We start from the raw sequence: 27,501 nt of genomic DNA on the forward strand, positions 1-27,501 counted from the left end.
GCCTGAAAGGCTGCAGGCAGAGATGTCGTTTCAGATACAGTAAACACCCTTCTGTGGTCTTTGTGTTCAATGGACAGGGGCAGCACTGCGCTGATATTGGACACACCTCGGTATGTTGTTGATACAGTGAATGATAGCGCAAGATGCAGTGGAACTGTTTTCAGGAACAACTGACGTGTTGGTGAAATGGAATCCTGCTGTTGAGTGGTTATGTTATGTTAAGTCTCAGCAGGAGCCTGGGACTGCCCACGATAAGAAGCCCTCATAGTTTGTGTTCTAAAAGCACCAAGATGACCTCTCCTTTTAAGTCCCAACAGCTTTAAGCCTTGTTGACTGAATCGTCACTGCCTGATTTATCACTCACCCAACGTGCTAAAAGGTTAATTAGCCTCCTAGCAATCGCACCAATCTCAAAATTCTCTATCAAACCCTCTTTCCATGTCGGATATGTCAAATGTCAAGGTTCATGACAGCTTTTTATAAGCAATATAACCACCGCCCTGGCAGCTCTCCAGTATTTATTGGCCCCGCAGGCAGGCCTACTTACTTGGACAGCATCCCCCGAGGATTACACAGATCTCTGACACTTGGCAAGTCTATATAAGCTAGTCTTCTCAATCTTTTTATGTGCAGCGAACCCACAAAGTTACTCAAATAGCACTTAGTATAGGCCTAATGAATGTAACTGAATCATGAGGAACTGATTAATCTCACGCCCCGAAATGTCTCATTGCCTTTTATGCCCTATTTACCACTGTTCGTAACTGACCAGACCCCTCTCTCATTGCCTTATTTTGTACGCTACTTTTTGCATTCTGGAACCCTGACTGATGTGTAGGGTTGCAAAATTCCTGGAACGTTCAGTAAATTCCCTGGTTTTCCAGAAATCTTGATAGAAGGGTTGCAGATTTCCTGCTTATTCCCTCCTGACTCCGGGAATCCTCCAACCGGGATTCCGGGAAAACCAGGGAATTTATTGAAAGTTCCAGGAATTTTACAACCCTACTGATGCGTCATTTTTAGCTCCACTCACACAATGTCCACCTCATTCAGGGTTGATGACCTGGGCAATGGTGGCATCCATTTCACGGAACACTAAATAAACTCCCAAAGTGTTGTACTCCCAAAGTGCTGTCTATTTTTATACTGTATAGGCAACGGACGGCCCAAGAGCCTCTTTCTGCCTTCTATATATTACATTAATTAATTTAGAAACAGTTGAAATGTTCAGTCCCATTTCTGTTTTTTAAATGTGCATGTATTACTCCTAAAAGTGCATCTATTTCACAAACAATGTGTTATCTGTACCGGTTTTGATATGGTATTTTAGAGTTCCAGGATAGTAGTGTATGTACCCCTATCAGATTACATCACACCTGTACAGCAAGACATTTGACGCCACACAGCCCTGAGGGACCAGTGTAAAATACAAAGTAAACTAGCAGCTGGCCAGTTATGTACGTCATAGTGCTAACCTCAGCATCTTTTCATCTAACAACTTTCAGCAAATCAGAGGAAACCAATCATCCACCACTGTTTGGACGAGGAATTAGAGCCTTTAGAATAAGACCCCCCCCAGCACCATACAGAAGCCCTGGGAGAGCAGGCTATAGAGCTGGCATAGAGGCCAGTGAGGACAGTGATGCTGGGGGCAGGATGGAGCTGTACTGTCAGCTAGAGAGAGGAGGGGCCTGCTGCCCTGCTATATAAAGACAGGAAGCCAGTCTCCTCTAGATGTGTCACTGTGCCGCCTCTCCCCCATTGAGATTCCCACACTGTGCCCTCCTCATCTCTTCCCATCACTCTGGTCTGAGGGTCCCAGGTGGTAGCCCATCTTCATCTCTCTCCCTCTGGACTGAGGGTTCCCACGCCCCACCTGGCCTCCCATACAGTCACGCCGATCTGAAGGCACGTACCTACCTGCAGCTTTTCATTCGTTGACGCTTTTCTTGGAACCCGGCTCAAGATGCCAGAGCCCACAAAGAAAGGTAGGAGTGCCCCTGTTCTCCTCACTGAGTGTACAGAAAGGATTTCAGCATAGTGTACTGTACAACCTGTCCTGAAGCAACGCTTTGTTAGAATTTCAGACTGCATCTAGGATCCTGCTTGTTTAATGTATTAACAACAGCTGATTAACTGGTACTGTTAATTGTAATGCATATGTTCTTTTACTTTCATGTTGTAATTATTGGTTGGTTTTCTCTACTGGCATACAATATGAGGAAAAGTTCCATTAACCCTTCATTCCTTTTTCTTGTTGTGTAAATAAAGGCAAAATATTTTGCATGGTTTCTTTTGGTGTTTGTTTGTTTGTCGGCATTATTGAGTAGATATTTTGCATTAGACAAAATAAGTTCTCTAAACTATACTTTGAGAGTTCCCAGGAATTTGCTCACGGTAATTGAGAAAGTGACTTTGGCGACAACAGTACTGTATTTCTGCTTGGATGTTTCTTCCTCATCTGTGGAGATAGAGATCCAGGAGGTTTATTTAAAAGAACTGCTGTTGTTGCTGCTGTTGGCATGATGGACAGTGGTCTCATGGTGATTAGGAGCCCACTGGAGGGAGACGTGATGAGCCCTGGTGGAGGAATGTTGATGAGCCCTGGTGCTTGGCGCTGGGCTGAGCTGGACACCAGCGAAGAAGACCCCTGAAGGGTGATGCAATCTGGATGGACTGTCTTGGGATCGTGTTGGGATGAAGATGCTTTCCAGATGATGGATACATTCCGTCCTCGGTCTTGCTGATGACTGATGAATGGATGGCACGGTGGATGACATGTTATTTTGCAGCAGAAGCCAAACAAGATCCCTCAAACCCATCCCAACTCCATATTCATCTCCCTCCTCCTTTCTATGGTAGAGCCTTCAATAGCATACCGCTGCTTGTCTGCATAGACCTAATCACTCTGTGTCCGTCTTGTCTGTAATTCTGTGCTAGTACTTCCTCCCTCTCCATTAGTTCAGGTCTTTGGGGACTTTGCTCAATAGTAAGACATGCCCATGTACAGGAACAGTACAGTATATTAATCGCTTGGACACCACCCCAACGGAGTGAATAACAAGTTTTATTATAAACCGTTTATTTTCTGGTGGACCGTAGCTTTATCTGCAGCAGAACTCGCACATCAGGAATGGCACGCACTCTCTTCTCTCCACACATACATCCAGGCCACTCGGCCAGTGCATTCTCTCCCCTGTAGGACAATGGGGCTTATAGGCTAGAATGGGAGGGCTTTGCAATATTGCTTTTATGGAAGTTATTCAATAAATATGGTGGCAATAAATATGAGGACTAGACCAGGTATGCAGCAAACGGTCCAATCCACCTTTTGGCATCTTTAAACAGTTAGCTGTGAGCTCTAAAAACATACCATTCACTTTACTGGCCTTATTCGGATTTCAGTACCAGTTTATTACTTGCCCGTGTTGCTTTGATAGGGCTCTCAATAAATGTCGACATCTGAATGTAGTGTAGCAGAGGCTGGGTGAGCTAGGATAAGTTTAAAATCTATTGCGTCGCTTCGGAGTGAGGCACCATGAAACTGTTGGACAGCTTAGCTTCCTCTTGTACATGTATAACACACAGCACTACTGTAAAGTGTGTTTTATTAGTACAGGAGACATGCCTCCAGAAAGTTCATCCACCATAATAAACATTCATGATCCCGTCGGAGTCAAACACACAGGGGAAGGGGAGGCAGTTGCATGCCAGTCCACCGCAACCACCTTCCATAAATAGCTGCTCTGTTGCAGAAGACTAGATAAATGACTGTGAAAAAAGTATTGTTCTTATAAAGGACTGAACAGCTGAAGAGGAGGAGGCTGCTGGAGGTGGTGTTGGTTTAGACTGCAGACCCAAGTCTTTAAAAAGCAGGATGAGAGATGATGGACTGACTGGCTGGCTGGCTGGCTGACTGGCTGGCTGGCTGACTAGCTGGCTGACTGGCTGACTGACTGGCTGGCTGGCTGAGTGGCTGGCTGAGTGGCCCTTGGAGCTCTTGGGACCTGGATTCCTTGGTCCCTGGAATAGTTCAGAATGAGCAGACTTTTAATCCCCATCCTTCATACTCTCTCTCGCTCTGTCTCTCTCTCTCGCTCGCTCGCTCGCTCGCTCGCTCTCTCTCTCTCTCTCTCTCTCTCTCTTGCGCTGTCTCTCACTCATTCCCTCACTTTCTCCCTCACCATCCGCCATTGTCACACCATCATTTTAGATGATGATTCACTCAGGGCACTCAGGGGTCAGACGTACGGTCATTGAATATCTCACCCGGAGTCAAGAGGCCAGCATCCTCCACTACACCCACTGTGCCTGCTTTCAGCAAAAGTCTTGGGTTTCAGTGGGAAGAAAGCCCACATCCTCAGCTCTGTATATTTACAACCGCTCAGCCCCAATCACTCTCCCTGATCTGTTACCTCAGACAGTGTGGTCGTCGCTTTCCGAATTCCACTCCATAAATCAAGCCTTTAGTTAAACACAGGGAGACCCTGTCAGCTGCTAATCGCCAAACCACAGCCCCACATCCACACTGAGGCAGTCAGCAGTTCCTTTCTGTGGCCTTTTCACTTCTAGCAGCACTCATTCTCAGAACTCCTAGGAATGGACACACTCCCTTATGTGGACTGCCGGTCCAACCGACACACAATAGTCACAAAGAAGAGTTGATAAATGGTGTGCATTAAAAAGTTCTGGGGGTCTATATTAAGAAGCAACGGCAGCTTGGCTCCCGTTGGAGTCACCATGAGCCCATCTGTCTGCACCACAGCATGGGCGACAGCTGAACATACCTGCAGAGTGGTCAGCTGCACTGGGGAGTTCGCAGAGGTGAAACAAAACCCTTCTCTGCGCTCATGATCTCTGCGATTAGACAAAGAATGCCTCCCTGTAGTGCACATTAATGTGTGTGTGACCCTATAGGATTCTGATGTGATGAGCCAACGGCAAGTTTTTGGTGAGGTGTGACAATGAGTAAATCTGAACTGGAGTGTCCGGCGGGAATCACAAAAGAGTGGCTGGACAACAGGGTTTTGGCTGTGTTGCAGACTGGAGAATAAAGGGGTTGAGAGGTCGTTATGGTTCCAATAATGATAATTGTGTATGGACTTTGGATTACAGTATGTACATTATTACTGTAATTAGGCACACAGGGACTTAGGAATGAGAGATGGATGGGAGTTACAGTATATCAAAATGAGAGGCAATAGATGTGAAGAGAGAGGGGAGTGGACAGAGAAGTCACACTGGGGCACATTATGGTCCTGGGACTCTGGGACTTTGGACAGGAATGGCACAGTAATGCACAGTATTTCTCCGGATCATTAACAAAGGAGCCGTCGTGCCTGGCACAGGGCAGGGTGGCAAGGCTGGCATCCCTGCAGAATTCACAGGCTGCTGTGCCAGGCCCAGTGCTCATCGCTGAGTTCCACTCTCTGTGTAAATGGACAGGCTAGCAACAGAGCTGTGGGAGTACACTGTCATCACCCTCCAAAAATCCCCCCTACACCCCATCTCTTTTTCCTCTCGGTCCCTTACTCACTCACTCAGTCAGTGGCTGTGTCCAAAATCTGGCTTGCCTACTACTTACTTTAACTGCATACTGTGTACTAATCGTACTATGTACTATTTAGCACACACTGTTTAGTAAAAAGTATGCAGTATGCCATGGCCGAAATGTACTACTTTTGGTCCGTTCAAGACAACTGGGAATACGGAAACAAAACGAGCTCAGAATGGGGAAAAATTGGGACGTTGGTGATCTTCAGATCGGAGAAGTCAGAGCTCAAGGTTGATGCGGTCCTCTGTAGCTCAGCTGGTAGAGCACGAAGCTTGTAACGCAAAGGTAGTGGGTTCGATCCCCGGGACCACCCATACACAAAAATGTATGCACACATGACTGTAAGTCGCTTTGGATAAAAGCGTCTGCTAAATGGCATATTATTATTATTATTATTATTATATTATTATGCCCGAGTTGGATGACCGTTCAAAAGTATTTTTCCCAGTCGTAGCACGTTTTTTTCCCAAGTTCCCTGCTGTCTTGAATGCACCGTCAGTTACGTCTTCATATGAACCGGAAAGGCTTGTCTGTAGCCCCACCCAGTGACCTTTCCATGTTGTTGTTTTGGGCTTATGTTAGCTAAATAGCTAGCATTTTGAAATATGTATTTGGAGTAAACTTGAGTGTACCGTAGGCCTACGCATGTATTAATTGAAGAGTCACCTGAAGCTTGAGAGTAATGGAGATGCAGTAGAGGAATGCAGTGCTGAGGCAGATGGCTCGTAATGAGCACGACTGGCTACTACTCTGAACTGTGTGTGAGCTTTCTGGCGCCCAGAGCTGCTGAGGCATCACCCAAGTGGGTGCTATACATTGTGAAGGAGAAGTTCAGTGGCTACAGGACTCAGGCTGGTTCCCAGAGCAGCCCACAACAAGATCGTCACCAGACTCCATCTTCATCAACCATCTCCCTGAACACATTCCTCTGATCAAGCCATGAACTGTCCTTCTCCATCTTTGGAGGATGCATGCACTCTATTGGTTGACCTAGCCAACTGTAGCTGGGCTACTCATGATGTGTTGCTTGTTTGTTATTTTACTGTTGATGCACTTTGAGATTATGAAAAGCGCTATTGAAATGTAATCAATTATCATACCAAAGAACATTTACTTAGTTTAGTAGAGCAAAAAGCTCTACCGAAGGCTGAGAGCAGTGTGCGGGTTTCTTTCAATTTATCTACAGTGAGGGGAAAAAAGTATTTGATCCCCTGCTGATTTTGTACGTTTGCCCACTGACAAAGAAATGATCAGTCTATAATTTTAATGGTAGGTGTATTTGAACAGTGAGAGATAACAACAAAAAAATCCAGAAGAACGCATGTCAAAAATGTTATAAATTGATTTGCATTTTAATGAGGGAAATAAGTATTTGACCCCCTCTCAATCAGAAAGATTTCTGGCTCCCAGGTGTCTTTTATATAGGTAACGAGCTGAGATTAGGAGCACACTCTTAAAGGGAGTACTCCTAATCTCAATTTACCTGTATAAAAGACACCTGTCCACAGAAGCAATCAATCAATCAGATTCCAAACTCTCCATCATGGCCAAGACCAAAGAGCTCTCCAAGGATGTCAGGGACAAGATTGTAGACCTACACAAGGCTGGAATGGGCTACAAGACCATCGCCAAGTAGCTTGGTGAGAAGGTGACAACAGTTTTTGCAAATGGAAGAAACACAACATAACTGTCAATCTCCCTCGGCCTGGGGCTCCATGCAAGATCTCACCTCGTGGAGTTGCAATGATCATGAGAACGGTGAGGAATCAACCCAGAACTACACGGGAGGATCTTGCTATGATCTCAAGGCAGCTGGGACCATAGTCACCAAGAAAACAATTGGTAATACACTACGCCGTGAAGGACTGAAATCCTGCAGCGCCCGCAAGGTCCCCCTGCTCAAGAAAGCACATATACAGGGCCGTCTGAAGTTAGCTAATGAACAACTGAATGATTCAGAGGAGAACTGGGTGAAAGTGTTGTGGTCAGATGAGACCAAAATTGAGCTCTTTGGCATCAACTCAACTCGCCGTGTTTGGAGGAGGAGGAGGAATGCTGCCTATGACCCCAAGAACACCATCGCCACTGTCAAACATGGAGGTGGAAACATTATGCTTTGGGGGTGCTTTTCTGCTAAGGGGACAGCACAACTTCACCGCATCAAAGGGACGATGGATGGGGCCATGTACCGTCAAATCTTGGGTGAGAACCTCCTTCCCTCAGCCAGGACATTGAAAATGGGTCGTGGATGGGTATTCCAGCATGACAATGACCCAAAACACACGGCCAAGGCAACAAAGGAGTGGCTCAAGAAGAAGCACATTAAGGTCCTGGAGTGGCCTAGCCAGTCTCCAGACCTTAATCCCATAGAAAATCTGTGGAGGTAGCTGAAGGTTCGAGTTGCCAAACGTCAGCCTCGAAACCTTAATGACTTGGAGAAGATCTGCAAAGAGGAGTGGAACAAAATCCCTCCTGAGATGTGTGCAAACCTGGTGGCCAACTACAAGAAACGTCTGACCTCTGTGATTGCCAACAAGGATTTTGCCACCAAGTACTAAGTCATGTTTTGCAGAGGGGTCAAATACTTATTTCCCTCATTAAAATGCAAATCAATTTATAACATTTTTGACATGCGTTTTTTTTATTTCTGTTGTTGTTATTCTGTCTCTCACTGTTCAAATAAACCTACCATTAAAATTATAGACTGATCATGTCTTTGTCAGTGGGCAAACGTACAAAATCAGCAGGGGATCAAATACTTTTTTCCCTCACTATAATTGTTACCATGCACCTGCAACAAGCACAGGAGGTTGGTGGCACATTAATTGGGGAGAACGGGCTCGTGGTAATGACTGGAGTGGAATCAGTGGAATGGTATCAACTACATCAAACATGGTTTCCAGGTGTTTGATGCCATTCCATTTGCTCCATCCGGCCATTATTATGAGCCGTTCTTCCCTCAGCAGCCTCCACTGGGCCAACAACATAGCTCAGATGTGCTAGTGCATTTTTGAATGTTGAAATGTTGAAAGTAAACACACCAACAGTAGATGTATTGGTGTCAACTATTTAATTTTTTTTTACAAACAATAAACACTTTTTAATTAGAAAACAGAAATTCACTCTGGGTTTAAATAAAGGACAACACCAAAAACAGTAGATAATTCATAAACGAATAGCTATAAATAAAATACATAACTACTTCTTAATCATGGCCACTAAAATGGCCATAAGGCGTGCCTCCCTGGCAGTCACCTCCATCTCCCGCCTCCACATCTGGACCCTTCTGGGAGGAAGAGGAGGAGACGATGACCAGTGGGGTGATGGAGTGGCATCCCCTGCAGCACCTCATCCATCACCACATACCGCTTCCAGTATGCTGCTGTGGCCCGTCCCTCCGAACTGACTCCGGTGGGGGGAGATTTCAACTCTACGTACTACATTTACATTTTAGTCATTTAGCAGACGCTAAAGGTATAATGCCAATTGCAGTATATTTATCTGGAATACTTGCACTTTTAAAACATTTATATCTTCACACTTACATGAATGTGCCAGTGAAGCCTAGGAAATAGCTGGGAAAGTGTTGTTGCGAACACGGCATTCGGGTATTCGGACATGGCCACGCTCATTTTTCCTTTTGTCAATGACCAAGACTCCACTAGAGGGAGTTTTGCCCTTTTCATTTTAATTTTATCTACTTTATGTGTGATGCCAGTACATATGACCTACCTGTGGCTGAATGAATAGGGACATAGGCCTACATGGAAAGCTATTGTATAATGATAATACTGTAGTAATATTTTTGTTTTGATTGCATGTTTTCCAGCCTGTGTTTTCTTGTACTATATGCAAATGTGAGTGGTGTAAGCATGGTTATCAGGCTCAAGATAGAAATCTGTTGTTTTTGGTGCCAACGTCCCTGTGGGCTGATATCAGTCTTGGTGTAAGTGCTCCTCTTGTAGCCTCTATCTGTCACTGTCTGCTGGCGTCTCCATGTCTGTGTTTGCCTGTTACTGTGTAATCCATCCTCAGTCTACCAGGCTAATGTGACGATTGGGTGGAATTCCCTGTCCTCCAGTCTGCATATTGACACACGACATCAGAATGGAAGATTGTCAAACTTGCATTGACTTTCAATAGGAAGAGGAAAGAGGAAGAACCACTGTGTTGCGCAAGAGTGGAGATTTTCAATCTAACATTCTCGTAAGGACCAGACGAGAACTCACGTGACTCTGTTTCACTAACCCATTAATAACACACAAGGTAAATGTTTAAACCCGATAGGCTAGGGCGTACCAAGGGATGGATAGAGACTTTGATCCACTGATGGCTAGCTTTAAGTCCCTTAATAGGTTTAGATTGTAGTGTCCAAATATGTGCCATGACCCTCTGTGCAGGTTTGATCAGTCCAAACTGTGCAGAGTAAAGAAATGCCCCCATTTTGAATTGTTCTCTTTTGTCTCTGTTTTGCAGATGAGATGCCCAATGGTGAAAAAGGTCAGTGAAGGGTGATGCCCAATAATGTTCTTTCACCTCACACATCACTGGCTTTGAGCAGAGAACTTGGTATGAGATAATTATTATGGGAAACTTTGGTTATGTCTTGCAGGACAGAATGTATCCCATATTAGGTTGGCAGTCTTGGTCTATTGGATGGTGGAAACCATGTTTTTGCAAATGTGAAAGCACATTAAGGTACTACTGAGGCTGCATGTAATGTGGCTATTCCACCTCCGACTTCAGTGTGAATGTGTAAACACGGTCGCTGGTTTAAACACTGTAAATGTGGAGGGTCTACATGTCCTTGGCAATAGAACTGTTGTACTACTGTGGCTCAGTGGTCAGTGGTGACGACCGACTGGTCAGAATCTACACATTCCCCCGGCGGACCGGCTGATCCAGGCCTGTTGATTCAGCTGACGCTCCTGCCCCCCCATGTGACCATCGTGCTGGCATGTTATTGGCCGCCTGCCGATGGCAGGCTTTGACCTTGGGAGCAGCGGCAGCATCTTGGGCCTGTGGCTTCGTACAGTGGGGGGCATAGCTCTGCTCCCACACACAGGTTTAGGCTAAATTTATCCCTGGGCGGGCACTGCTATGATTTTATGTACTTCTCTGAAAGTATTCAATCGTAATTGTGCCAAAAATACTGTAATTGTGCTTCAGAATGAGAATCGTCTCAGATTTTAAAGTCAAAAATAAGATTCAGTCAGAATTTGCACAAAGATGAAGTCTGAGTAAAACTATCATACAGTAAGTAAATGACACATTTTAACCCTGTAATGTATTTCATCCATCAACTAAATCCCCTCACGGTTAAGCACCAAAACAGTGAATCTGGTTCAGCCAAATGGTTGTAAAAGTCTTCTGAATTTTTCTCCCTATGTATCATTGAAGGGAAATTTTGTTTTAGGTGATCATCTACACTCAGAAAATATCCCACTGTATTGATATTGTGCACACGTGTACGAACGAATACAGTGTATTTTACTGTACGTGTCCCAATCTGTGTGTGACTGAAGGGAAAATGGCGAGTGAGATCGGGCATACAGTGAGTAAGTATGCCCATTTGTGAGAGAGTGAGTATGTTAGAGGCTAGATGTGGAGGCTTTGTGCTATAAAAAGCAGCTCTTCCATCCCTGTTATATTTGTCACATACTCAGAGAGTGTTGCCCCAGACAGTAGTGAGGCGCCCATGCCCACACCTGAGATATCCCTCAAGGTCTCGCCTCCACCCCCAGGTGGGTACCCATGCACTGGTGTCATACTCCTCTTTTCTCCCCTTCCTCCCCCTTTATTATGTTCCACCTTGCATACCCCTCCTTTCTCCCCTCCCACACTCTTCCCAGGTGATTCGTTTGCACACCATACTGACAACACGCGTGTTTGTTGTTGTGTGTCCACCGTTCTTATTTCTCTTCATTTATAATGGGATTTCTCGACGGTTCCTCGATGACACACACATTCACACACAAACAATATGCATATAAGTCAAAATAGTCTACGTGCGATCCGAATAAGTCAACTTCCTGATAAGCAGCACATATGATGCACATAATTATGTAGTTGCACTGCTGCTAACACACTCCCGTGCTTACGTTGCTGTGATGCTCTGTCCCCAATACTGGCTTGTGCTTTCTCTACCAAGTACAGTGGGGAGAACAAGTATTTGATACACTGCCGATTTTGCAGGTTTTCCTACTTACAAAGCATGTAGAGGTCTGTAATTTTTATCATAGGTACACTTCAACTGTGAGAGACGGAATCTAAAACAAAAATCCAGAAAATCACATTGTATGATTTTTAAGTAATTAATTTGTATTTTATTGGATGACATAAGTATTTGATCACCTACCAACCAGTAAAAATTCCGGCTCTCACAGACCTGTTAGTTTTTCTTTAAGAAGTCCTCCTGTTCTCCACTCATTACCTGTATTAACTGCACCTGTTTGAACTCGTTACCTGTATAAAAGAAACCTGTCCACACACTCAAACAGACTCCAACCTCTCCACAATGGCCAAGACCAGAGAGCTGTGTAAGGACATCAGGGATAAAATTGTAGACCTGCACAAGGCTGGGATGGGCTACAGGACAATAGGCAAGCAGCTTGGTGAGAAGGCAACAACTGTTGGCGCAATTATTAGAAAATGGAAGAAGTTCAAGATGACGGTCAATCACCCTCGGTCTGGGGCTCCATGCAAGATCTCACCTCGTGGGGCATCAATGATCATGAGGAAGGTGAGGGATCAGCCCAGAACTACATGGCAGGACCTGGTCAATGACCTGAAGAGAGCTGGGACCACAGTCTCAAAGAAAACCATTAGTAACACACTACGCCGTCATGGATTAAAATCCTGCAGCGCACGCAAGGTCCCCCTGCTCAAGCCAGCGCATGTCCAGGCCCGTCTGAAGTTTGCCAATGACCATCTGGATGATCCAGAGGAGGAATGAGAGAAGGTCATGTGGTCTGATGAGACAAAAATATAGCTTTTTGGTCTAAACTCCACTCGCCGTGTTTGGAGGAAGAAGAAGGATGAGTACAACCCCAAGAACACCATCCCAACCGTGAAGCATGGCGGTGGAAACATCATTCTTTGGGGATGCTTTTCTGTAAAGGGGACAGGACGACTGCACCGTATTGAGGGGAGGATGGATGGGGCCATGTATCGCGAGATCTTGGCCAACAACCTCCTTCCCTCAGTAAGAGCATTGAAGATGGGTCGTGGCTGGGTCTTCCAGCATGACAACGACCCGAAACACACAGCCAGGGCAACTAAGGAGTGGCTCCGTAAGAAGCATCTCAAGGTCCTGGAGTGGCCTAGAAAATAGAAAATCTTTGGAGGGAGCTGAAAGTCCGTATTGCCCAGCGACAGCCCCGAAAGGTCTGTATGGAGGAGTGGGCCAAAATCCCTGCTGCAGTGTGTGCAAACCTGGTCAAGACCTACAGGAAACGTATGATCTCTGTAATTGCAAACAAAGGTTTCTGTACCAAATATTAAGTTCTGCTTTTCTGATGTATCAAATACTTATGTCATGCAATAAAATGCTAATTAATTACTTAAAAATCATACAATGTGATTTTCTGGATTTTTGTTTTAGATTCTGTCTCTCACAGTTGAAGTGTACCTATGATAAAAATTACAGACCTCTACATGCTTTGTAAGTAGGAAAACCTGCAAAATCGGCAGTGTATCAAATACTTGTTCTCCCCACTGTATGTCACCGTTGTGTGTGTGTGTGACTGTATGAGGTACTGAAATATTGTATTGGAATATGGAATTATCCACAGGAAGTCCATTCAGTGTGAATGAGGAAGTATAGGTTTAATTGTTACATTCAGCAGGTAGCCGTCAATAGATTCCATTGCTTGTGTTACATTGTAATTAAGTCTTGTACAAGCTTGCTGAATAAGTAAAACTCTACTTCCTTGAAGTTTCCAGGACTAGCTATAGATGTGCAATGACCAGATTGGTAACATCCCTACATTTTTACTTGGTAGTTGGCAATGAGATGGAGAACTATTTATAATTTGTATCAATTTTGAACGCCTGTCATGCATTCAGACATGACTGTCAATGGAAAGACCCAATCTGGTTGCTGGCTATCTATGCTCATCCATGCCCAGCCAGCACCTCATATATATACTGCAGTGTTTTGAGAGGCTGTCAGTGCTTTTGCTCGAGGCTTGCTGCTCCAGCTTGGCGTTGTTATCTGCCGTACAGAACAACCGGTAGAGACTGAGGGGAAGGATCCACAGCCCATAGAGGTGCTTAAGCCTGTAGAGCCTCAGCCTGTGGTTGCTAAGGAACAAGAACCAGTAGAGAATGGGTCTAAAGAACCAGAACCAGAGGCGGTTGCGGTCAGGGCTAAAGAGCAAGTAGAGTCTGTGAACTCTGAAGTAAAGGAGGAGGCCCCGTCCCCTTGCTCACCCCCACCGCCTGGTAAGTATAATTCACTCAGTCTCAAGCCATTCACAGTAAAAGCGCATGCTGTTTACTATAACTAAAGCTATAACTGAAGGCCCAGAGTTTTTCCTGATCAGGTCATGTAGTTAGGAAAAACTCCAGGCTCTACTCATAAATAGTAACAAGCGCTTCCGTTCAATTGTCCCACTCTCAAACCATTGATTGAAGCAGTTTGACTCTAGTCTGTGCTAGAGTCAGATTCATAGTGTTGGTCTTGGCTAAGGCCCTTTATATTCTCCCAATAGATTGTATGGGCCAAAGTTCCATTCAAATCAGGCAATGTATTGATTGAATCTGTATGAATCAGGGTTTTATTTGGATTGAAGCGCTGTTTATAATGACAGACAGAGACACCCTTTCCCTCAATGGCCGCTATGACCCAATGTGATGGACTTCATTGGCATTTACAGGACAACAGCCATACATTGGTTCTTGCTTTGCTTTCTGCAGAGTGTCGACTAGTGCATTTTTATATACATTAAGTTCTAAGGCCCCCAAAGTTGTGACTGATAGCTTTTTCATGGTAAAACGGCACATGTAGGCTACATGTAAATGCAGCACAGTTCAGTGTGCACTTTATGGCACTTACAGTTGGAGTTAGCAGTTTGCTTGTATTAGAAAATGATGACTGAAAGAAACTTACTGCTGTGTGAGTGGAGGAGATAGACGGTAAGTTTAATCTGTGAGAGCCTTGTCCCAATTCAGCAACCCCCTTACCTACGGTGAAGGAGGAAGCAGAGCCAGTTGTTATGGAGGTTACCCAACCTCCAGAACCAGTTGTTACAGTGGTTACCCCACCACCACCCCCACCTCCAGAACCAGTTGTTACGGTGCAGGTTACCCCACCACCACCCCCACCTCCAGAACCAGTTGTTATGGTGCAGGTTACCCCGCCACCACCCCCACCACCAGCAGGTCTGGAAGAGTGTGTGTCTGTGCGTATGCAAGAACGTGTGTATATAGGTAGGCTACGTTTATGTGCGTATGCACGAACATGTGTTGGTGTGTGTGTGTATGTGTCTATGTTTGTGTGTGTGTGTGTTTTCTGTGTATTTTCTTCTCAGTACAGTTTACAGACTGTTTCTAGCTGAGGGTCTAGATTTCATAGTGAGGTTATAATGTAGCAACAAGCCCTTGAACGCTCTCTCTATAACGTCCTTATTTTAAAGAAATAGCGCCCCTTGTGTGCACTTCCAGTAATACCGTATACCCAGGTATGGTACAGAAACGGTATGAAAATCTGGATACCACCCAACACTACTCTCTATAATGTCTCTGGAGGTGGAGCTGAGCTCAGTTACTCTTTTGATCGACGACAAGCAGAGGGTTTCTCAAGTAACAGGGCTTATCTTGGATAGTTAGGTCTTAATCTTTCGTATCCCTTGTGGACATTCTTGTGTTCTTCTGGCTGCTGCTTGTCAACTTCAATCTCTCTCTTCCTCTCACAGTGCTTCTCACTTGTGCTTCCAGCTTTCCTAAACCAAGCTTGTGGTGTTACGCATAATTCCTTTATTTTACGTACACGTGTGATCTCTCACATCACCGTCCACTCCCATCCCATAGACACTGGTGTGGTCTCTCACAGGACACGCTTCGATCTCATGATAAACACGTTTGTGGTCTCGTACACTTCATCTATCCATTTCAAAGACATGCATATGTGGTGGTGTTGTGTCGTGTCAGTCCCATGTTCTGTCTTGTCTTGCATGCTTTGTCTTGTGGCTTGTCTTGTTGGCCTGCCGTGCCGGTGATGGACTTGGAGCTTTTTGATAGGTGGGTCTGTGTCAATCACACCTTTATTGCAGATAAAGATGATGACGCTACAACCAACACCCCATCACCACCGCCCCCACCAGGTTGGTAACCATGACAAACCATCCCCCCTTTCCCACCATTTCAAGTCAGTTACCATGGAGACTCCACTATGTGACAGTGCTCCCATCAACACCCCAAAAGTCATTTTTGCTGGAGACAGTTACTGTGGGGAAGAGTCTAACTATAGAGAACACTATGGATAGATTGTGGATGGGTCTCTTACCTGCCAGTCTTTTAAACATCAGGTTTTTCTCAGACCTTTGGAATATATATTCCTGATGTGCATTTAATACTTGCACATGGCATCTTGCTGGTTAGAATATTCAGGATCAGCTCTTAAACTATTGCAATATATGTTTGTGCATATCACATACATATGTTGTTTACATGCATGCCAATTCAAAAATGCCAAAGCATAATTCCTACAAGCACATAAACCTTTAATTATTATAATTCTCAAATAAAGGTATGGATGTGAAGATCACATCTCACATGTATACTGTATATATTATTTATTATTATTTATATTATTATTATTATTATTATACACACACACCTTGACTTTTTCTACATTTTGTTGTCTTACAGCCTGAATTTAAAATTGATTAAATAGAGAATTTGTGTCACTGGCCTACACACAATGATGTCAAAGTGGAATTATGTTTTTTTATTTTTTTTAACAAATTACTTAAAAATGAAAAGCTGAAATGTCTTGAGTCAATAAGTATTCAAACCCTTTGTTATGGCAAGCCCAAATAAGTTCAGGAGTAAAAATGTGCTTAACAAGTCACATAATAAGTTGCATGGAATCACTCTGTGTGCAATGATAGAGTTTAACATGATTTTTGAATGACTACCTCATCTCTGTACCCCACACATACAATTATCTGTAAGGTCCCTCAGTCGAGCAGTGAATTTCAAACACAGATTCAACCACAAAGACCAGGGAGGTTTTCCATTGCCTTGCAAAGAAGGGCACCTATTGGTAGATGGGTAAAACAAAAAAAGAGCAGACATTGAATATCCTTTTGAACATGGTGTAGTTATTAATTACACTTTGGATGGTGTATCAATACACCCAGTCACTACAAAGATACAGGCGTCCTTCCTAACTCAGTTGCCGGAGAGGAAGGAAACCGCTCAGGGATTTCACCATGAGGCCAATGGTGACTTTAAAACAGTTACAGAGCTGAATGGCTGTGATAGGACAAAACGGAGGATGGCTCAAAGACATTGTAGTTACTCCACAATACTAACATAAATGACAGAGTGAAAAGAAGGAAGCCTGTACATAATAAAAATATTGCATCCTGTTTGCAGTAAGGCACTAAAGTAAAACTGCTAAAAATGTGGCAAAGAAATTAACTTTATGTCCTGAATACAAAGTGTTATGTTTGGGGCAAATCCAACACACCACATCACTGAGTACCACTCCTCATATTTTCAAGCATGGTTGTGGCTGCATCATGTTAAGGGTATGCTTGTCATCGACAAGGACTAGGGAGTTTTTTTGTTTAAAAAGAAACGGAATAGAGCTAAGCACAGGCAAAATCCTAGAGGAAAATCTGGTTCAGTCTGCTTTCCAACAGATACTGGGAGACAAATGCACCTTTCAGCAGGACAATAACCTAAAACACAAGGCCAAACATACGCTGGACTTGCTTACCAAGACGACATTGAATGTTTTCACTTTTTCATTAAGGGGTATTGTGTGATGGGTGAGAGGGTAAAAACCAATTTAATCCATTTTGAATTCAGGCTGTAACATGACAAAATGTGGAATAAGTCAAGGGGTGTGAATACTTTCTGAAGGCACAGTATATACACACATACCACATATGCTCATAATGTATACTGTATGTATATTATATGTTATGTATATATGATGATATTATACATGTATTGTTTTGGTTTGTCCTAGACCTCAACTATGTTGATACCATCCCGGTTCTCTTATCTTGAATTGTCTTATATGTATTCATATTTAATTCATTGGAAATTGTTGGTAAGAGTAATTGGAAGTTTCATGTCATACTTTTTCCGATTACAAGGCCATAAGGACAATTTGTCATACTTCTTTTTGTCAATCATCACAAAGGGTCAATAGCAATATTCCTCACCAGAGTCAAATAAATTGACTAGTTAAAAACACAAATTAATACCAATAATACTGTGCTTTCTTTCACAGAGGATGCCAATACACTCAAGAAACTCTCTATTGAGATGCCTAGTAAGATCTCTCTGTTAATCATACAACTATAGCTCTGACCAAACTGGTCATTTTGATCAGAATGTTACAACTGCCTGGATGTAGGAAACATGTTTGGAGACATGTTTATTTCTAGAAGGTGTTTTGTGTGATTTTTTAAAAGTTAGTTATTTTTCCAACCTTAAGATATGAGATTGTTAACGGTGAAATATATTGCATTAACACCATAATTGACAAGATTTTATATATTTTTATGAAAAAGGAATTATACGAATTTAAGGATTTTAAGGGTCTCCTTTTCTGCAATTTTTTGTTTGGCACATAAATGTTATACATATTTATGTGAACACATTTGGAACTCTGATCATAATGCAATGATACATTTAGTATAAAACTGTATTTTAAGAAATACAAAGGCATCAAAGAAGATTCAATACTGATTATCCTCCCTGGTGAAACCTAGCAATACACAACAATGTACATAGTTACGGCTTTTGATTAGCAGCTTGCATCATTTATGTCAGAATTCCTCAGGGCTCAGCTTGCTTACTGTTAGATGTCTTGTATTGCTTGCTGGTCCTGTATGTTTGTGTGTGCTTGCTTCCGTGGACTTTACAGTACTATTTCTTATAATATGCTGTAAATTTCTCTCTGTCTTTGTTTAGATGATAGCGTCCATGTGTCAGCCATGGGGAGAAAAGACTCAGGTAATACTATGTAACAAAAGCCATAATAACCATCCTATCAGATGTGAAGTTTTCAATAGCAGAGCTCCAGAATAGCAGTATTCTCTATGGATCAAGCCCACCCACAAAAAGTGTTAGTCTCTTAGCTAGCTCTTTTCATTTTCCCTGCATAGCTGGTCCAATGGAACCTGGCTTGGCATACTTTAAAAGCTCTGTTTTATTTGGACTATGTTGTGCTCCATGAAAAATACTGGTTTTCTAAAATGTCATAGTTCAACTCCTTCGTTCCTCTCCAATGCTTGTAGGACGCTATAGGACTTTTGGACATTTTCATCTTTTTCAAACATCATGGGAAAATGAATGACATTTCACATAAGGAAGAAGTAAATTCAATTATTTAAGTGCCCTAGTTGAGTGTTAGTCTTTTGAGTCAGGGATGAAATAAACTGGGGTAGTGTAGCTGGGTCTTTTGCAGTAGGTAGCGAGGGTTTGGGCTAAAGGGACTCCCTACGTAGGTCTGTCTATAGCAGTTTCAACACATGTGGAGCATGGCGACTGCTGACATGAGTCCTAGTCCACTTAGTCTTTTGAGATCTCAAAGAAGACCGGATCATCTAGAAAATGAAGAACGTATCAATCGATATACTTTTGCACACAGCAAAGGAGTCCACTCCGAAATGGTATTCATTAAAAACCCGTAGCGCTTTTTCCAGTACAGGTATTTGTTCTATGTTCCATGTTCTTATGCTTTCCATGTTGCACAATGTTATGCTTTCCATGTTGCAGCTGCCACGAACAGCTGAGGAACAGTGTGAATGTATTTCTGTCTGTCTATCTACCTTGGGAAGTATATAACTTTCAGATGAATTCAGAGAAGTGTGCTGACGGATTGTTGAATCCCTTGAGTACAGTATGCGAGGAGTGTGTGTTGGTCTGTTGGTGTTGCGTTTTTGTGTGATGGTGTGTGTCCGTCTCTCCTGATCGACCAGTGTGGTCTCTAGGAGAGGGACAGGCTCCAGAGGACCTTGACAAGCCCATAGACACCCCACCGCTGTCCAGCCTGCTCATAGAAAGTCCCCAGGGTGGATCCATCACTGTGGGTGAGTACCTGCTGAGTGAGCTCTCCTCTCACAGCTGCTGTAAACCAGAGATGATATACTCGTAGAGACATTTTAAAACCCTTACATGTATTAGATTTGTACTGGTCAAGGTCTTTTAGATTTGACTCTCACCCCTGTTTAAGATGAAAGATAGCCTCTCTCTTTCTCTCTCTGCCTGTCTCTCTCTCTCGCGCTCTCTCTCTCTCTCTCTCTCTCTCTCTCTCTCTCTCTCTCTCTTGCGCTCTCTCGCTTTCTCTGCCTCTCTTTCTCTGCCTCTCTGCCTCTCTGCCTCTCTGCCTCTCTCTCTCTCTCTCTCTCTCTCTCTCTCTCTCTCTCTCTCTCTCTCTCTCTCTCTCTCTCTCTCTCTCTCTCTCTCTCTCTCTCTCTCTCTCTCTCTCTCTCTCTCTCTCTCTCTCTCTCTCTCTCTCTCTCTCTCTCTCTCTCTCTCTCTCACTATTGTATTTATTCTCTCCAAGAGAAGGGACCTCTGGTAACCATGTGTAGGACATCTATCCACCTCAAAGGCTATTCCCAACATGGACATGCTGTGTTTTACATGTTCACCAGGTGGAGACATCTCCTTTGTTGCCAAGGTGGAGGCCAAAGACCTGCTCCGTAAACCCACCATCAAGTGGTTCAAAGGGAAATGGATGGACCTGGCCAGCAAGACTGGAAAGCACTTACAACTTAAAGAAACCTTTGACCGACGCACCAAGGTAGACACCCTCCCATGTATGGCTCTATGTATGTTAACACACACACACACACACACATTGATCCCCTAGCTGTCCATCCGATTCCTATGTATCGCCCCGCAGATTCACACATTTGAGATGCATATCATCAAGGCCAAAGACAACTATGCTGGAAACTACAGGTGTGAGGTCACCTACAAGGACAAATTTGACAGCTGCTCCTTTGACCTGGAAGTGAAAGGTTTGTTGCACTGTTTGAGTCTGTCATACAGCAAAGAACACACACTGAAACACAAGCAATAATAATATAATATACTGTGTTATTGTTTTGCATTATTGTCTTTCAGAACTGGAACAGTCACAGAGTGTTGATATTCGATCAGCTTTCAAAAGAAGGTAATGAGAGCAACACAGTCTGACCACATTATTTAGATTTTTTTAAACAGCCAGTTAGTAGACTAGCCACGTTTTCAGTCAACAACAGAGTGATATTTTTCACAGTTAGCGTTTAGATTTAGCGTTTGACTTATGAATATCCTTTTTTCTCATAATGATAAATATGACAATAATAACATTAAACAAAAACTTCACTGGTTTCGAGCAAGATTCATTACACATGGCAAATAAACTTGAAAATGTACATTTGAGTATCAGATACGTGGGATACATTGTGGCTCAGTAGGAAAACCATGGCACTTATCACAAACCAACATGAGAACATAGTGTTTGAAACATAATGGCCATGAAATCGGATGTGATTAACCTTTATTAAGGTAATTACCAATCAACGTGTTCAACAGCTCAAAGGCCAATGCTTGCATTTGAAACTCCCTCCCAACAATGTGTCAGAAAGCAACGCAAAACATCCCAGACCCATAGCATTATCCCAACGTAGCTGCTCAGTGATGCTCCTGCAACACAGCAGAAACATTGTGGAAATGTTGTCATATGCTGGCTGGGATCGCTCTCGATACTCCTTACACAAACCAGTTCGTTAGAAGCATTTAATTGGAAATGAACCGAAAGGGTTTTTGTGTAAGCCACCAATCATGTGTTAGTCTGGACCTAATGCATTTGATTGAAGTCAGTAGCCGCTGCTTTGCGTTGTTCTTTTAGCATTGTTTATCTAGTTGCCTGTTACTGTTTCTACTCTGATTAAATCTCCATTAATCTCTTCTTGTTAACAACAGCAGTGAAGGACACGAGGATGCAGGGGATCTTGACTTTAGTGGTCTTCTTAAACATAGGTGAGAGTCACTGTCGGTCCTCAAGGGGACAGTCTTATTTTCATTTTTATTTTTTACTATGCCCTTGTTTTGGGTGTTTACCTCTTTTCTCTTTATTTTAGTTTGCCCCAGCAACCTCCATTGACTCTTTTACTCTTCCAAATTGGTTTCTTATTTTAACACATGGTATATATGTGCATTACAATATAGTATAATATATTAAAGAGTGCAGTATATTAGTTAGTACATAGGTGAAGTACCACGTACTGTAAGAGTACATCATTTCATTAATATCAGGTGCTACAGTGAATCACATACAACGTTACTATTTAGTACACTATCTACTCTCACATATTGATAACTTTTGAGTTTCTTTTTTCATTTGTAAATACAAATCTACATTTTTTTTCTTGGTTCAAACAACAGCATGTTTTTTCAATGTACTGCCATGAGTACAATAGACCTAGGCAGACCGTGACACTTCACTGAGGTAAAATTACACATTTATTTGGGCTTGTCTCTTCTTCTTCCCTACATATTCAGAAACCAAAGGTTAGTAGAGAGAATACCCTAGGTAATTAAACGATTAGACCTTACTGCGGGGTAAGTACTATAATCCTGTAGCGTCCCCAGCATGGAATGTAGCTCTAGGATCTGGAACAAGCAAGAGTGTTGGCCTACTGTAGCACGGTAACACTTCATTTACAGCCGACATTCTCAAATGCTCCATTAACAATCAGTAAGGATGGAAATGGACTTTGCGTCATAAAGTATCTCTGCTGTTTGGGATGACCACTTTTTTGATCAACAGTAGAGTTCAATAATACTGTGTTTATGAGGCAAAATGACTCCCATTTCGGATTATTAATGATCTGCTAGTGGACCATTTTATGAATGATGCTGTGAAATAGTGTTATCGCTACATTGTCATTTTATTTCAACTTAGAAATACAAGGCACATATCACAATGTTTATTTCAGTCTACACAGTAATTGCCTGAAAATAAACAAGAAGAGAGATGCATAAGAATGAAATAATAATGTCATGCTTTTTTACCTCCAAAGCTTTCCGACATTTGGGAAAATGTCCATGAAAGAACGGACTGATTGAATGATCTTTATTTAGCTGCCTAATGTATCTACTCACGCCCAGGGCAACATGCTTATTAACCTGGATCTCACAGATCTAACATCCCCTATGGACGCCTAGCCTTCCATCTCTAACACGGTCAGAGCGTCTCTGAAGTGGTGATGAGTGAACACACTGAGACACAAGGCAAAGGGATGGGCAATGTGAATAGAAAGAGAAAGAATGTAGACAGTCTTTATCAGCAGCAAATCTCGGAGTAAGAGCTCCCCATATTCCTGCATGCAGAACCTAGCTCAGTAGTTTTTTCCCAAATTGTTTCATTCTATTGAGGTGTCATGTTTATCCCACCCCCAAGGAACAAAAGTAGCCTAATAGCATTGATCAGTTTATGACCTTCTTTGATATTCATTAATACAGCACTGATAAAATCCTAACTTTAATTTAGTTTCTCCTGCAAAATCTCACCCTAAAGGCAAGTAACAATTTCCAGACTAAAAGAACTCGACCCTGGTCAAAACCCCTACCTGAAACATATTCAACTCCCTTGTAATAATCTGATCCCTCTACTTGCCTCAGCAGTAAAACCCTTCCTATATGATATAATACATATAATAGACTAGCCACCCCCTCTCCCCTCTAACGCCTCATCCAGAGATGATGTCAGAGGACAGGTACAGTGCTTCAGAACACGCCCATCCCTTTGTGTGACATGTCCTGAGGAACTCAGTGGGGAGAGAGAGAAGGGAGTGAGAGAAAGTGTGTCTGATAAAAGGAGAGAGAGAGCGAGAGAGAGGGAGAGAGAAGAAGAGAAATGACTATAGAAACAAAGCAGATCAGTAGAACAGATGAGGGGAAACACTCTTAAACTCATTTAGTAGGTAGTTCCTATCTACAGTAGATGCAACAGAGAGTAGTCTTCCTTCACCACAGTCACCGTCCCTTTTCTAGTACCCTATCCCATTTCCCCACCCAATACCCCCCATAGGGAGCAGTTCCTCAGGACACGTCGCGATAGCCCATCGCGTGGCCCCAGCCCTCACACCCTACCCTCGTGTCCTGCCCCAGGGAGCCCAAGCAGGAGGAGACCCCCGAAGTGGACGTGTGGGAGATCCTGAAGTCGGCCAGGCCAGACCAGTACGAGAAGATCGCCTTTGAGTACGGCATAACAGACCTGCGGGGTCTGCTCAAGAGGCTGAAGAAGACCAAGAAAGAGGAGAAGAAGAGTGAAGGTGCTGAATTGAGTGTTTGTCCATGCGACTGTGTATCACTGTTGGGATTATGCTGCACAGATGCACTATGGATTTAGATTGTTTAGCTCATAATCAGCTAATCTGTGATTTTTTTTAGGGGAAAGGCACACGTTTCAGTGGTTTTTTATAGGATGTGTAACCATTGTCATGGAATGTTGTATTTTTTGCAAAGCTTTTGCCAAGAAGTTGGATCCAGCATACCAGGTGGACAAAGGAGGGAAGATCCGATTAGTGGTGGACCTTGCAGACCCCACAGTAGAGCTGAAATGGTACAAGAACGGCCAGGAGATCCGTCCAACTCCAAAGTATGTCAAGCTTTTTCTTCTTTCTTAATGTGTTAGTCTTCTATATGTTTTTCTCTATTTCGTCTTTTCACAAATGAAAGGCATTTTTGGGAGTTCCTCATGAAATGTGTTTCATTCGTGGTTTAGTCCTCATTGCCAGTCCCCTGGTACTTGTAGTTTTTATCTGTTCCTTGTCACGTCTCTCAGCGTTGAAAAGCAATGGTTCACATGCTAGTGTTTCTGATGGTCTCGCGGTGTACACAAGCAAGCAAGGACGCATACACCCACACGTGCGCATCAAAATACACATTGTTTTACACCAATAATTGCTTTCACATAATGACACACACACATAGCCCTGTGTGACCCTGTTATGAACAGGGGTTTTCCTCTACTGCCTCATCCCTTGTAAACCAGGGACAACGCTGACCCTACATCCCCTTTACACCCATACAGAGCTCCCATTGTGCCCAGACACACACAGCCACAGCCCAGATCTCTGCACTGTAAACCATTGCCAACTGATGCCCAGTGAACAAATAACGTTCTCTCAACACTAATGTGGTGTTAATAAGATGCCACATGCATCTCACCAGCGCATCAAGAACGTTATGTGTTTGCAGGGCAGTGCGTGGCCCTGAGCTACATTTGAGTGGAAATGTACTGTTTGATGTTTTTAAATAATGGTCCTTTGCTATTAACTACAGGTCCTTCTCTGTACAGGGAAATGGCAGTACCTTCTTCACAGGTCTTTAACTGACTCTGGCTTTGTAACATTCAATGGATGGTCTATTATTTTGATAGCTGTGTACCCCACCAATGTTAGTGTACCATAAATATAATATGGCGTAGTTTAAGTGTATTGATCTTACCACATCGTTAATGGGAATGTATAACGAAAAGTGACTTTTGTTATTTTCTTAGCTCTCTCTGGAAATAATTTGTATAATTAAGTGATAATGCCCGAGTAGCCAGTGTTTGGAGGATGTATTGCCACGGGTGTTGTTAGGCCTGAGACAAAGTCAACGGCCGGCAAACCGTGTCAATATATCCTCCAAACACCGGCTTCGAGGGCATTATCACTTTTATACAACGGGTAAAACATATTCAAATAATGATTGACATATTTTCATTAAAAACATTATTTAGATGAATGCATTCATACTATTTCTAGGGTTGCTACCCAAGCCGGCTGGTCGTTCGTTCTATTGGTTCGGTTGCCAGAGACGCGACCCAGTCGTTCAGTCTTTTTGTTCTGTATCTATGGACGCAACCCAGTCGTTCGTTTTAAATGTTCCATTGCCATACTGGCTGGCAACGTTCTTATCCCTTGCTTGCTAGCTAGTCAATTACGGCTAATTTACAGTCACGTCAAACAGTACAGCCAGAATAACAACAGTAGCTGCATTTGCATTTGTTTAAGCTGTTTTCTAGTGACATTTATTCGGACACATCCATAACACTGAGCTAATGAGGCGATTTCACCTGGCATAGAAAATGTGCTCTCTCATCAGGATACTGTTGTTCAGAGGAGCTAGCCAACAACACAGCTAACACAATCACTTAAAACTGAAGCTGGAAAGACTTCAAACTAGCTGCGCTTCGTTTCGTTGTACCTTTTTTCCAAAAAAATTTTTTTTTTATATATGCATAAAAATGATGCCAGCTGATTCATGATTTCGACTGGCTGAGAAACGCTGCCTGCCTGTCTGTCTCGTCCTGACTCCCGACACTTTCATTACAATGGGACAGCTGGAGATTGTTTCAATATTAAAATTCAATGTTGCAAATGTCGGAGAGACAGACAGCAAGGTTTATACAAATCTAACACCTGTATTAATCGATGTTACGAGACCTCTATGTACCCTCAAAATGGCAAGTCTGTCCTTAGATTATAAAAAGTGAAGGGTCAATCTCAGGCTACTCTCAGTAGAGGTTGTTCAAAGCCAAGCCAAGTTAAAGCCATCTGGGAGGTTATTTCAGTTTTCTGGTCCCTTGTCTCCAGTGGTGTATTTCCCAGAATTCCCTGTTATAAAGATCTCTCTCTCTCTCTCATTTTGTTGTAACACTATTGGCTGTTACAGTCCCCTCCTCTATCCTTCTGTCCTATCTGTCTGTCTGTCTGTCATGGTGCTCGTCCCTTCTCTCTGCTATAACCACTTCCTCCTCTGGCTCCATTCCGGCTCCACTGCTGACCTTAAGTCAAAGGAAGTAAGTCCACCCGTCCTACATCTCTGACCTCTGGCGTGACCCCAACCCTCTGTCTACTCTGTTCCCCTGGATGTGCACTGACAACCCACGCTGATGCATGTTGGGATGTGTTTGTTTGTGAATGGGGGCAGGTCTCTGTAAATAAATGTGGTTGTATATCTGCACATTACTAAGACTTCAATGACAAAGGTTTTTGATTAATAAACTAGCACAACTTTTTATTCTTAAAATGATAAAATAAAAAATAATAAAATAATACGTATTTCTGCTTTTAGAAGACACAAGTAAGCAAAGGCAACTGTCTTTAGCTCAGTGGATGATATGAAGTCTTGAAATAAATAAAAACTTTCTCTCCAAGTGCATATAGTCACAGTATGTGGATATACAGTGATTTTATTGATTGATGGACTTGCTGCATAGGTTTATCTTTGAGCAAAAGGGCACACAGCGGATCATGGTCATCAACAACTGCTGCCTGAATGATGACGCTGCCTATTCTGTAGCCGCGGGAGAAGAGAAGTGTACCACAGAGCTGTTTGTCAAAGGTACCCCTCTCTATTCCATCACCCTTCCATCATCCTTCCATCATCCTTCTCTCTTCCTTTTTATGTCTCTCTGAGTAATTAGTGTGACCAGAATGTGGTCTCTCCACAATTTCACACTCCACTGTTTCTAATTATATTGATGCCTGCTCCTCTTACCTTTCTGCAGAGTTACCAGTGAAGATTACTAAAGAGATTGAGGCAGTGAAAACGACAGTGAACGAGAGGATTGAGTTGGAGTGTGAAGTGTCTGAAGAAGGAGCTCAAATAAAATGGTAGGGCCATGTCCAACTTAGTGTGTGTGTGTTTTCCCTTGTGTCCCTGTGTGTGTGTGAGTGCCTCTGAGGCTATAACCTTTTGTCTTCCCCCTC

At 43.1% G+C, this 27,501-nt stretch overlaps 1 protein-coding gene across 1 annotated transcript in view; it reads left to right on the forward strand.

Annotated features, from left to right (window-relative positions):
- Positions 1 to 1,966: 1,966 nt before the first annotated feature.
- LOC311139853 (myosin-binding protein C, slow-type-like) overlaps positions 1,967 to 27,501 on the forward strand; it is a gene marked incomplete at both ends in the record, with an annotated part of 35,196 nt that continues 9,661 nt past the window's right edge. The window contains 17 exons of the mRNA XM_084174830.1: positions 1,967 to 1,988; positions 10,031 to 10,054; positions 11,221 to 11,298; positions 13,781 to 13,999; positions 14,729 to 14,938; positions 15,829 to 15,879; positions 18,027 to 18,068; positions 18,713 to 18,754; positions 19,723 to 19,833; positions 20,401 to 20,549; positions 20,652 to 20,769; positions 20,876 to 20,924; positions 21,719 to 21,775; positions 23,909 to 24,072; positions 24,266 to 24,398; positions 27,009 to 27,133; positions 27,300 to 27,405. Of these exons, the coding sequence (XP_084030956.1) occupies positions 1,967 to 1,988; positions 10,031 to 10,054; positions 11,221 to 11,298; positions 13,781 to 13,999; positions 14,729 to 14,938; positions 15,829 to 15,879; positions 18,027 to 18,068; positions 18,713 to 18,754; positions 19,723 to 19,833; positions 20,401 to 20,549; positions 20,652 to 20,769; positions 20,876 to 20,924; positions 21,719 to 21,775; positions 23,909 to 24,072; positions 24,266 to 24,398; positions 27,009 to 27,133; positions 27,300 to 27,405 (1,700 nt within the window). The remainder of the gene's footprint in view (positions 1,989 to 10,030; positions 10,055 to 11,220; positions 11,299 to 13,780; positions 14,000 to 14,728; positions 14,939 to 15,828; positions 15,880 to 18,026; positions 18,069 to 18,712; positions 18,755 to 19,722; positions 19,834 to 20,400; positions 20,550 to 20,651; positions 20,770 to 20,875; positions 20,925 to 21,718; positions 21,776 to 23,908; positions 24,073 to 24,265; positions 24,399 to 27,008; positions 27,134 to 27,299; positions 27,406 to 27,501) is intronic.

The sequence above is a fragment of the Coregonus lavaretus genome (genome assembly GCF_964263955.1).
Source record: "Coregonus lavaretus genome assembly, chromosome: 13".
Taxonomy (NCBI): Eukaryota; Metazoa; Chordata; class Actinopteri; order Salmoniformes; family Salmonidae; genus Coregonus; species Coregonus lavaretus.